General features: G+C 36.4%; 1 protein-coding gene across 1 annotated transcript in view; it reads right to left on the reverse strand.

Moving 5' to 3' along the window:
* LOC119618584 (putative ankyrin repeat domain-containing protein 20A2) overlaps window positions 1-13612 on the reverse strand; it is an 82342-nt gene that overhangs the window by 5261 nt on the left and 63469 nt on the right. Inside the window, exons 23-27 of the mRNA XM_073007138.1 lie at window positions 12640-12752; window positions 10469-10598; window positions 2447-2728; window positions 1633-1844; window positions 59-281 (exon numbers count right to left, since the gene is read on the reverse strand). Coding sequence (XP_072863239.1) covers window positions 59-281; window positions 1633-1844; window positions 2447-2728; window positions 10469-10598; window positions 12640-12752 — 960 coding nt within the window. The remainder of the gene's footprint in view (window positions 1-58; window positions 282-1632; window positions 1845-2446; window positions 2729-10468; window positions 10599-12639; window positions 12753-13612) is intronic.

A 13612-nucleotide genomic window follows, 5' to 3' on the forward strand; every position in this document is an offset into this window, starting at 1 on the left:
CAAAGAAGAATTATATTAGAGAAATGAAAGCCAAAAGAGAAATGATCATATAACTAACCTCAGTCAAGTAGTTCTCGCAGTTATTTGAAGTCTGTGGGTTTGAAGTAGGAATTCTGACGGGCATTTGGGGAATATATTTTCTGTTGAGTCCTCCACTAGTAAGATTTCCAACACAAGGTGACTCTGGGTCTCGCCTTGTAGGAAGAGTGCTGAGAAAATATTTCATCCGCTCTTTCTCCATAACGAGCTTGGTGCTGATCATTGCTATTTTCTTATTCGATCTGTAAAGACAGCAAAGACAAATGCTTAGTATTTCGTTTTTCCTTAAATAATTCTTAATGACTTGTAGTTTTTAAAACGTTGCCCTGAGAGTAATCCAAAGTACCCACTAAACGGTGTTTTCACACCAAAGATGTGTGAGAGCATACCTGTTGTAAGTAATTGTAATTTTAAAACCATTCTAAAGAAGCACCTGTGTTTCTAAGGTAATTTATACTGAACAAGCAGTTCAAACAAAGTAGACAGGGGAGAGAAACGGCTGTCAGTGATGCACGGTTCACCAGGTGAAACTTGCTGCTTTCTAAAATGGCTCCACTTGTGAGATTCTAAAGATTCCATTAGAAATACTTGTATTTAAAGGGTAACTATGCGGGAAAATGAATATGTTGATTTGCTTGAGTATAAGAACCACTTCACAGGAAATAATTATATCAAAACATCATGTTGTACTCCTTGATGTAGGTTAAGAAAACTAAAATGAACAACAAAAAAAACTAGGAATAGTTGTGTTTAGTAAAGAAATTTTAGGTTTCACCCTTGCACATTTCACCCATTATCTGGGAACAATTAAACATTTGGCACTGAGGAAGAACTCAGAGCAACAGCTCCTTGGGGAGAACTAGATGGTGTGGTTGGGGATAAAAAGAGCTAAAGCAGCGCTGAAGGCAATTAGCCCCCAGCACTGTGACCAAGGCACTGGAGTGGGGGGCTTGTTCTTTCTGCCTTCCACACCAATCTTCAGGCTGAACAAGGTGTTATTTTTTAACCACTTTGTGAATTACACTTCTTTAAATTCCTTGATAATTATTCCCTATTTCACAAGGATGCCTTTCTGTAACACCTTGAAAATGTTACACAAATAGTCTTTCTTGAGACACCCTCTATTGATAATACTAAAAATCACAATTAAAAACGATTGTGCCCAGAGTAGCAGTACCACTCGACGCTTTGGGTGTAGGTTGTGATCTACTGAAAAATAAATTAAACTCATTAATCTTTCTATTTAGGGAAACTCTGACAAGTAATTTTATAACAAGATCGTTTTATGAATTATAAAGCTTCAAAAATACTTAGTGACAAAAACTAACAGATCAGATTAACTACATGAGATTTTTCAGAGGAAAAAAGTCATACAAAATCAAAAAAAAAAAAGTAAAAAAGAAATGGGACAGACATTATCCTTGACTAATATTTTAAAGGGAAGATTATTTACTAACATTATTTTCCATAATTACATTATCAAACTAGCATTCACTTCATACTAATCTCCTGAAGCCATCTCACTAAAAATTATGTTTTCAAAACAAATTAATGAGCTTAATTCATTTCCTACGAGTGTATGTTTTGACTTACTTCGTTAGTTTTTTTGACATGGAATTGTTAGCTTTCAATGCTGCTGCAAAGGCTTCCTTATATTCTTCCAATTCGGTTGTAACCTCTTCATAAGCAGTTTTCATTTCGGAGAATTTACGTTCCACATCTTGAAGTGTGAGTTCCTTCTTATTTAGTGAAGCCATGTTATCCTTGCTTAACTGCTCCAATTGTTTTTCATGTTGTGCTTGTGTCTAAAACGAATGAAAAGAATAGATTTTTAAAACAATTATAACCTAATTACCATATGCTTTTTGCCTTTCATTTTGAGTCAGTGATTCAAAGAGCAATTTTGAATATGTTAAAAAAAAAGAGGCTGGAGCTTAACATATTTATCAGCAATATCAAAAAAACTAATAACTGAATTCAGAATTAAGTCTGATTTATACAAATTTGAAATCATAATTATGTTACTGTTAATGTAATCTGGTCATACAAGAAGTAATAGAATCCATTCATAATTTTAAAAAGTGATCAAAGAACAATGTAGCTTAAGACCAATTCAAAAGTATCACATAATTTCTGAATCACAATTTTTTCTTATGCCAACTGGTCTTAATCATCAAATGACTCCATAGTGAGAATCATTACTCTGAAAGATTGATCTTATTATAATAATAATGGAAATTTAAATATTTAAAAGAAAAAGTAGATGCCATTTTTTTCTAGAACTCTACAAAGCAAATTGCTACAAGAGAGGCAGAAGACACACAATATATACATATCCTAAATACAGTTTGCAGTGAAATAAATGAAAGCATATTACAGATAAACTTACCTGATTTACAAAACTAACCTGTAAATGGATTTCTTCTGATTTTTCTATTGTCTGCCTTGCCTTTTTATCTAGCTCTGATTTATATTCTTGTACTTTGCCAAGTTCTACCATATTGTTTTCCATATGGGTCTTAAGATTTAATATTTGTTCTTTTAACATCTTTTTATCCTCCTCAAGTTTTTCACATTCCTGTTGTACTTTTCTCATAGATAATAACTCCTGTTGAAGCACTTGATTGTCTTTCACCAAATTGACACATTTTGATGATACAGCTTCCTTCTCTGCCGTAAGATCATCAAACTGCATGAATAAAATAATATAGTTTGATATAGGCTAACAATAATCTAATACAAAACCAATAGCAAAATTTGAAAAGTATTTACTTGCAATAAAATGTTATCTGTAACACAGTAGATTCTTCAAATGTAAAGCCTTAAATTACTCTGAATTTTAAGAGCAAAGTTAAAGCTACCATGAGTCACAAAAATATATGCTTTACTGTCATCATCTTTCCAGAGAACTTTTGCACTTCATCTGACTTTTATTTTCCTGATAATACATTTCTGTTCCTCCTTCAATGGCACTAAGTGATCTCTCAGTGAAAAGTGTCTAACCCCCTCCCTCATCCTCACTCCCCATAATATGTCAAAACAGTGTCAGACATATCATAGTGGGTGATTTAGGCCAAAGTCAATAAATGGCTCTGGGAATAAGACTTTGAAAATAATTTAATACGCTATACTAGGGATGGTGCCTCATGCCAGTAATCCCAGCACTTTAGGAGGCTGTGGCAGAAAGATCACTGGAGGCCAGGAATTTGAGATCAGCAAGAGCAACATAGTGATACTGCCGTGTCTCTATACATATATATATGTGTGTGTGTCTGTGCATGTGTGTATGTGTTTGTGTGTGTGTGTGTAGAGATAGATATATATATAAAATATATATTTTTAAAATTATCTGGGTGTGGTGGCTCATGCATGTAGAGCCAGCTACTTGGGAGACTGAGGCAAAAGGATGGCTTGTACCCAGAGTTCAGGGCTGCAGTGAATTATGACCACACCACTGCACTTCTGCCTGGATGACAGACAAAGACCATATTTCAAAAAGACACAAAATAATGAATCCTGTAAATAAGGATTCTGATGCCATAAGCCTTTCCTTAGACTGCAAATGTTTCATGACAATTTGAATTGCATTTTAAGAAGTCATGATTCTTGGGGTAAAGGCCATAGAATGCAGCACCCAGAAATAAATCCACATATTTAAATCCAACTGATTTTAGACTAAGGTGCCAAGAACATACATTGGGGAAAGGACAGTCTCTTCAAATGAATGGCACTGGGAAAACTAAATATCCATATGGGGAAGAATGATACTAGCTTCCTCTGTAACACCATATAAAAAAGAAACTCATAATCAATTGAAGACTGAAATGTAAGGCCCCAAATTATCAAACTACTGTAAGTAAATATAGGGAAAATGCTTGAGGACATTAGTCTGCACAAAGATTTTTACGGGTAAGACATCAGAAGCATAGGAAAAAACAAATGATAGGCCAATGGTACTACATTGAGCTAAAGAGCTTCTGGCCAGCAAACAACTGAGTGAAGAGAAAACCTGTAGAGTGGGAGAAAATATTGTCAACTATTCATCTGATAAGGGACTAATATGTAAAATGTGCAAGAAACTCAAACAACTTGACCGTTAAAAAAAAAATCTGAGTTCAAAATTGAACAAAATATCTAACTATACTTGTTTTTAGAAAAAAGAAATACAAATAGCCAATAAATAGATTTTAAAATGTTCAGTATCACTAATCCTCAGGGAAATATAAATCAAATCTACAATGTGATATAATCTTGCTTCAATTTGAATACATTGCTATCATTTAAAAGATATAAAAATAACCAATGCTGGTGAGGCTCCAGAGAACAGGAAACTCTTACATGCTGTTGGTGGGAAGGTAAATTAGTGCAGCCACTACAGAAAACAACACGAGTTTTTCTCAAAAATCTAATAATGGGACTGCCCAGGGACCCAGCAACCCCACTACTGGGTATTCAGAAAAACAGAAAAGAAAACAATAGATCACAAGGATACCTGTCCTCACATGTTTATTGTAGCACTATTCACAACAGCTAATGTATCAAATCAACCTATATGTCCATCACCAAATGAATGGACAAAATACTGTGGTACACATACACATTGGAATACTATTCACCATATAAAGGAATTAAACCCTGTTATTTGTGGCCATGTGGATCAGTCTGAGGGATGTTATGCTAAGTGCAGATAAATACTGCACATTCTCACTCATGTGTGGGAGCTGAAGAAAACCTGAGGGCTGGGTAACATGGCTGATGCCTGTTATTTCTTAGCACTTTAAAAGACCAAGACAGGAGAATCACTTGAGGCCAAAAGTTCCAGAGCACCCTGGACAACATAGGGAGACATCTCTACAAAGTCAAAAATCAGACAGGTGCAGTGCTGCATGCCCATAATCCCAGCTGCTCAGGAGGCTGAGGTGTGAGGATCATGTGAGCCCAAGAGTTTGAGGCTAGAGTGAACTATGATCAAACCACTGTCTCCAATCTGGATGACTACAGTTGCCCAGAGCCCAGACTACACTAGCAAGGTCCTGTCTCTTAACAACAACAAAAAAGCTCACAGAAGTAGGAGAGGGGAGGCTGGTTAATGGATAGAGAATTACAGTTAGATAAGAGGAATGAGTTCCGGTGTTTTGTGGTATTGTGGGGTGAATATGGCTATGATTTATAGTATGTTTTTTAAAAGTCAGAAGATTTTGAATGTTCATAAATCAAAGAAATGAAAAATGACTGAAGTAGTAAATGTGCTAGTTAGCTTGATCATTACACACTATGTACATGTATCAAAATGTCACTCTATGGCCCATAATTATGTGTGTGTATATATATATACACACACGTCAATTAAAACAAAAGCGAGGCTATATTCATCCCATTTAAAAACAGAATATGGGCCAACCTTATTGACTTCCTTCTAATGAATAGAATGCAGTAAAAAGGATGCCAGGTGGCTTCCCTATCTCAGACTGCGTTCCCTTCGAACGCAGCCCCCAGATTGTGAGAGAGATCAGGCCACAAAGACAGCCTGGCAGTGCCAGTGTCAGTGTTCATGCAGCCTGCCCCAACCAAGGTTCCAGCCAATAGCCAGTATCAACCATCAAACACGTGGGTGAGCAAAGCTTCAGACGATTCCGTTTCCCCAAATGATCAGCTGTTCCTAGAGAAGCTGAGGGGAGCAGAGACAAGCTCTCCTGGCCAAGCTTTTTCCAAACCACAGGTTCATGAAAAAACGAAATGTTTTTCTTGTAAGTCACAAAACTCTGGGTAATTGTTAGAAAAATAAAGGTTAAAAGAGAAAACAGGAAACATAACTTGTGTAGCAGAAAAGAGTCTCCTTTAAAGTAGGATCTAAGAAATGTTGAGATTTATTCACTGATGGCAAACATTCCTGAGAAGCAGCAGATAACCAGTAGAGAGACATAAGCTGCTGAGGAGGAAGTTTTCCTAAAACCCCCTTCAATTATGAGCTCTGATAACAAGGCCAGGGTGTCTCCTTACAATTTCCCCTCAAGTTAGGAGACCAGACTGGGAAGCAAGAAGACATATGATTTGAGAAACAACTAGAAATACTTGGTTACATAACCAAAATCAGACATTTACCTGATTTCAATGAACTAAAATTCTAAAAGAAGAAGCTTTGAGTATTTATTAATGGATCTAGTGTTCAATTTTCATTTTCCTTTTCTCAGTGAGGAAATAAGGAGAACATTATGGAATGATTTTTAGTCTTCAAAGAAGTAAAATAAACAGCGCGCTTTGAGTGCTAAGACATCAAATGTAATTTCTCCTTCACCTTACTTCAAGCTTGTCTGTATGGAGAAGTTAAGACCATCCCATCTCTCTGTTATGCCACAATGTGTCTCTATAGCACAAAACCTGGCTCTGAAATTTCTGAAAGTCAAAATACTAACCTACTATGTGTCTCTGATAAATTGCCTGAACATTACCTGATTTTGAAGTGCTGCACTCCTAAGACTTTTTCTTGGAATGAATTAAACTTTATATTCCAAGAATCATCTACTGAGCTAGAAAGCAGAGCTGTGCATCTCTGTTTCAGCAAAAGGAGGTCAATACAGGGAACTGTGGTTTCTGAGAATGCAAGATTGGCACCAAGAAAAGTATTAGCCACAGTGTTACCCAAGAGAACCAGCTACTAGGTGGAAGGAGGATCTGCGAACTGAAAGATGATGACTTCACTTGATTTCCATTGAGGAAAGCTGGCGACTCAGACTTAAACTTCTCCTTCCTGGATGGTAGACATCTATGGAAGATTCTATGAAGTACAATGAATTAGCAAAACATAATGCACTAAATATTAGACTATGTCAGCCGATCCTGTGATCAAAACTTTCCGCAAATATAACTATAGAGTGAGGCAATGGAAAAGAGACTAAAGGTTGGAAGGGAGAAAAAAAGAAATCGAGTGTGTCTTGTAAGCCTGACTTCCCATCATGTCTTAGAGTAAGTAAGGTATAAGCTGGCCAGAGACGTCTTTGAGACACAAAAAGTGAAGTTAAAGATATTCCACTAAATTTAATTTTTATTATGACATAAGACATCTGGTAATATGCAATAGGATGGAAAAAAACTCCTCATTAAATTCGATTTTACCTTGGCATAAGAATAGAAATAAACAAGCTAAGAGTTGATAATCTAAAAATAAACCCGCACATTTACAGTCAATTGATCTTATACAAGGTTAACAAAAGAACAGAATGGGAAAAGAATAGTCTTTTCAACAAATGGTGCTGGGAAAACTGGGTATCCATATGCAAAAAATAAATAAAGCTGGATCAAATATCTTATTTAAAAATTAACTCAAAACAGTCAACTGTAACAGCTAAAACTATAAAACCCTCAGAAGAAAACCCTGGCATAAATCTTTGTGACTGCATTTCGCAGTGTTTTCTTAGCTATGACTCCTAAGGAAAAATGGATTCAATGGACTTCAAAATTGAAAACTGCTGTGCCTGAGAAGACAGTATCAAGAAGTGAAAAGGTAAGACACTGCGTAGAAGAAAGTATTTGAGAAGCATATATCTGATAAGGGACTTACATATATAGGACATATAAAGAATGTCTGCAATTTATAAATAACAAGATAACCCAATTTAAAAAATGGGCAAAGATTTTGAATAGATATTTCTGCAAAGAAGATATAAAGATGGATAACAAGCACATTAATAGATGCTTAATGTAATTAGTCATTAGGAAAATGTAAATCAAAACCACATGTGGTATCACTTCACACGACAGGATGAAATCTTTGTTCAATAAAAAAGAGGAAGTAAGTGTTAGGAAAAAAATGCAAAGAAATTTAAACCCTTTTCCAATGCTGCTGGGAATGTAAAGTGGTGCAACCACTTTGGAAAACAAACTGGCAGCTCCTCAAAAGGTTAAGCATGAAGTCACCATATGACCCAGAAATTCCAGTCATAAGTATATACTCCAGAAAAATAAAAACATATGCAAGCACAAAAACTCATACATAAATGTTTACAGCAGCATTATTAGTAGGAGTCAAAAAGTGGAAACAACCAAAGCATCCATCACGTTTGGGTGGGAAAGAACCCAAAGGTTCATCACCTGGCGAATGGATAAATAAAATGTTTGATGTATCCATACAGTGGAGTATTACTCAGCAATAAGAAGAAATTAAGTACTGATACTGTATTAGGAGGAGACAGCAGAATGCCTAGGCAGTTACGGAAGGGTCCCCGGAGAATCTTCAAGCAGTCCCACAAGTGTTTACACCAGATGTTATGTGCAGATAAGGGAACCTGGACTTGTCTTGCCTGGACATGCCGGCAGAGGACTGGAGGCCTACAAGCACCGGGGGGATGGGGAGGAGTCACCAGGAATTCCCGCCTTATACAGGGGAGGAGCCTGACCACTGCAGCTCATGTGCTCCTGGTATTCAATTGTGAGGTGGAAACCTGTTTGCAGGACCCCTCTCTTTGCTGAGCACTTTCCTTTCACTTAATAAATTCTGTCCTCCTCACCCTTCAATGTGTCTTCATGCTTAATTTTTCCTGGTCATGACAGAAGAACCCAGATTTAGCTAAACTAAGGAGCAAAAACCCTGCATCAATACCTGCTACAGCACAGATGCAGCATGAAAAATTATGCTAAGTGAAATAAGCCAGTCACTGTAGACCACTTGCTTTTTATTTCAGAGGCTTATAGGCAAATCTATACAAAGAAGGTGGGTGGTTCCCTAGGGCTGAGGGAGGAAGGGGAAACTAGTGAAGATGGCTAAATAATGTGGGGTTTGTTTTTAGGGTGATGAAAATCTTCTAAAATTGATTGTAACGAGGACTGCATAACTCTCTCAAAAGATGAAAGTCAACGAATTGTATATTATAATTAGTGAATTGCATGGTGTGCTCATTATTTCTCAACAAACCTGTTATCCTCCACCCCAAATTAATTTAGTACTAGTGATTTTGGTACTAGTGATCTGGAGACAGATGTTGCTTGGTTTCAGATCACTGGCCAGAGGTCAAGGCCTAAGAGAATCAACCGCATGTCCTTTTTATAGAAAAAAAGATTGTTTTTTGTTTTTTTTTTGTTTTTTTTTGAGACGGAGTCTCGCTCTGTCGCCCAGGCTGGAGTGCAGTGGCGCAATCTCGGCTCACTGCAAGCTCCGCCTCCCAGGTTCACGCCATTCTCCTACCTCAGCCTCCCGAGTAGCTGGGACTACAGGCGCCCGCCACTGCGCCCGGCTATTTTTTTTCTATGTTTTAGTAGAGACGGTGTTTCACCATGGTCTCGATCTCCTGACCTTGTGGTCCGCCCGCCTCGGCCTCCCAAAGTGCTGGGATTACAGGCGTGAGCCACCGCGCCCGGCCAAGATTGTTTTAAAAACTATTCTTTTCATTAGTATCAAGTCAGTAAAATTAAATGAAAAATCTTTCTTTCACTGCTTAAAGCACTGAGAGATTTCTATTGAGGAATAAGACCTTGTTTTCTTTGGCCCCAATTTCTATCCAAAGGGGCTGGGAATCACACGCTTCAAACTATAAAATCTCATCAGATGGGTTTTATTAACTCTTATAATGTGGCTCACTTTCTAACCCGATTCTGGTCCAGCATCACAGAGCGAAGAAGCTGAAGGAAATCAAAATATTTAACCCCTAAATATATTTTTTGACATATTTTGAAATGGCTGCTGCAGGGCCAAGAGATTGAAATGGCCCTCATTAATGTAGCCCAATCTCTACCCTTCTAGGTCTTCCCAGTTCTGGGGAAGATTAACTAAGAACCTGACGCATTTAAAATCTGAAAAGATATATTTATTCTCTATTTCCTCAACATATTTTGGCAGAATTTGGGTTTTTCCATTATTAATATTTTCCCAAATTATGTGATTTTTAATCCCAAAACCGATTTAAAATTACCATATGTTGGAATATAAATTACTCTATTATAAAGATACATGCATTTGTATGTTCACTGCAGCACCATTCACAACAGTAAAGACATGGAATCAACCCAGATGTCCATCAGTGATAGACGGGATAAAGAAAATGTGGTATATATACACCATGGAATACTATGGAGCCATACAAACGAATGAAGTCATGCTCTTTGCAGGGACATGGATGAACTTGAAGCTGTTATCATCTGCAAACTAATGCAGGAACAAAAAACCAAACACTGCATCTTCTCACTTTTAAGTGGGAGCTGAACAATGAGAACACACGGACTTGGGGAGGGAAACAACAAACACTGGGGCCTGTTGGGGTCAGGAGGGAGAGCATCAAGATCAATAGCTAATGCCTGCGGGGCTTAATATCTAGGTGATGGATTGATAGGTGCAGCAAACCACCATGGCACGGTACACGTTTACGTATGTAACAAACCTGCATGCCTTGCTCAGGTAATCTAGACCTTAAGATAAAATAATTTTTTTAAAAAAAATTACCTTATGGTTTAGCTTCTTAATCAGCATATCCATTTTCAGTTTGTCTGTTTTTAAGTCTCCATGGAAACCAAAGTCTTCATTTCCAAATACATGTAACATATTTATTGTCCTTTCCAGGAGTTTCTTATATCTGCAAAAATGTACATAGTTAGAAAGTCAAGTATTTTTAAGAGTAATTATTTAATAATTGTTTGAAAAGATGTTATGTTATGGCATATCAGAGAAACAAACCTATAAACTATGATCCTTTCAGTTTCAACTGAACATAGTTTGAAAGCATTCTATATGAAATTACAATCTTAGATAAATAATATGAAGAACAATGTATGGCATACATGGCAGGTAAAGTGATATTATAACCAAACATTTTGTTTTGTTTTGTTTTGAGATGGAATTTCACTCTTGTCGCCCAGGGCGACGTGCAATGGTGTGATCTCGGCTCACTGCAACCTCTGCCTCCTAGATTCAAGTGATTCACCTGTCTCAGCCTCCCAAGTAACTGGGATCACAGCCGTGTACTACCACACCTGATTCATTTTGTATTTTTAGCAGAGATGGGGTTTCACTGGTCAGACTGGTCTTGAACTCCTGACCTCTAATGATCTACCCACCTTGGCCTCCCAAAGTGCTGGGATTACAAGTGTGAGCCACCACACCTGGCCTAACTACACTTCTTGTAAATAAACTATTCATATTCATATCCATTCTTGTAAATAAACTATCCATGTTGGTATGCTAAGTAAAATAACCTATTACTAAATATAAGCCATAACCCAGAGGTGAGTAACCAAGATAAAAAAGTAAAACACATATGTTTGAAAAAGACACAAAAATACATTTTGATACCCATTGACTGCAGTCTATAAGAAGAAAAAAAAGTACACACAAAAAGCATCAAGGAGATCATTCAATGTAGAAAAAGAGAAGAAAATATCTTTAGTATCTGTGTTGAGGAGAAAAAGGAAACAGGCAGTTTTAGAAAAAGGGAAAGGGGCAGAGAGATGTGGGATGATTTAAAGACTTTGAAGAAGAGATCTAGAGATCTTTGCTGACATAATGTCAACAAAATGAAAGAGATACAAAACCATGTAGAGAAAGGCAATGTCAGAAAAATGTCGATTAGATTCAAAAACAAACTTAAGTGCTCAGTAAATAAATAGAGAAGTAGCTGTGTTCAGGGCTTCAAAGACATATTCCATTAAAAAAAAAAAAAAACAAGTGATCAAAACGTGAATGCTCATTTTACTTTTTCTTTAAGTTTTACATATATTTTTATATATATAGGAAATTTATTTATGTAAAATAGAAGTTTTATAACATGTATACTTCATATATACAACGGAGGTACCGTGTAAAATAAGTAAACTTCCACGATATGTTTTATATCTAAAAGAAAAAGAAAGAAGCAGAAACAAAATATAAGCTACATATCAAGATAAATTTTGATGTTAAAAAATGACACAAATAGGTCTTTAAAGAATTTGAATGCAGCAGAGGATACTACAAAGGGAAGAAAAAATGACCACACACAGCAAAAATATCTTCAGAAATCAAAATTCAAGCTAGATAATGAAGAGTGTAGTTGACATTATATGTCCAAGGCTTTGTCATTGTTTTCAAAATCATTAAAGAGTAAGTGGCCAGGGGCGGTGGCTCACGTCACTTTGGGAGGCTGCGGTGGGGAGGTCAGGAGTTCGAGACCAGCCTGTCCAACTTGGAAAAACCCTGTCTCTACTAAAAATACAAAAATCAGCCAGGCATGGTGGCACACACCTGTAATCCCAGCAACTCAGGAGACTGAGGCAGGAGAATTGCTTGGAGGCATAGGTTACAGTGAGCCGAGATCGGGCCTTTGCACTCCAACCTGGGAGACAGAGCCAGACTCTGTCCCCCATCAAAAAAATAATAATAATAATAAAATAAAATAAGTATAATATTTTGGCATCCAAAAAACTTTCACCTTGCCCCAGCAGCTCAGCTGACTCCTGCCCCCACGACGCAGATGCCTATAAAGTTGTGTTGTGAGCTTGTAAAATAGATTTCAAAATAGAATTCGTTTAATTATGAAAATACAGACATAACGTGAATTTGTATCTAGGTTTTAGTCAAGTAAAATTAGAGTTAAATCAATTAATAAATGGTTAACATGTTCTACAATATGAAAAACTTACCCAGTTGCCTCTTGTTCTAATTCATGATTTTTCTCTCTTTCTCGATTCGCATGACATTTCAGTGATGATAGTAACTCATAAAGTTTTCTTAATTCTTCATTTTCTTCTTCAGTCTTAAAAAAAAGTGTTTAAAATTATTTTTGTAAAATCTAGAGACCCTCTTTTATCTCAAATATATTTCTCATAAGTGGATGAGTAATACTTATTTAGGCAGGTGTATAAAGTGCATTTTATAAACCTGATGCCAGGAAGGGCAGATTTCAAAAATAGTCACTTTTCTTAATACTGCTAAAAATGATTCATACTTTCATCGTTATCTTTTCCGAAATTTAAACTGCCAACAGTCTTTGTTACAAATGAGGGTTTTTACACATAAAATACTAAGGGTTAGTAAAAAAAAAAAAAAAAAAGAGTAGTTATATATTTACATTTAGTTTTTAAAGATACTCTAGAAATATTGTCATTAATATTTAAGATATTCCAAGTTTTCTTAAATTACGTCTTACTAACACGATTTTTAGAAAACTCTTATCTAGTTCCTGTTACATTTTTGATCCTCATCTGTCTTCAGGCTGAGCTAAATACTGTCATTCTAAGTATTCACCCATAGATTTCAGTTTTTCTCTTTCTCTTAACCACTTCTCTTTAAATAAAGTTTATTTTTTCTATAATGAACAAAAGCACAACCTTTGTCTACTTTTTGTGGTTTTTCTATTACCCTGTTTCTCCCCTTCCATTGGACTCTATGACACATGGTTTCATCCAGAAATCTATTTTTCATCACTTATTGTGTTTTTTATACTGAAATCTGATTTTTAATAATTCCAATAAAACTCCAAGGGTCGTCAAGGACTTTACTCCGCTTTACTCAGCAGCAACTGCGAGCGGTGACCAAACGCTCCCTGTGCTCCTCTGACCCCAATTCATTTCTAAATGCAGCAACCTGTGTTGTTCAGCTCTACTCCTTTCTGGT

This window comes from Chlorocebus sabaeus, chromosome 2, assembly GCF_047675955.1.
Source record: "Chlorocebus sabaeus isolate Y175 chromosome 2, mChlSab1.0.hap1, whole genome shotgun sequence".
Taxonomy (NCBI): Eukaryota; Metazoa; Chordata; class Mammalia; order Primates; family Cercopithecidae; genus Chlorocebus; species Chlorocebus sabaeus.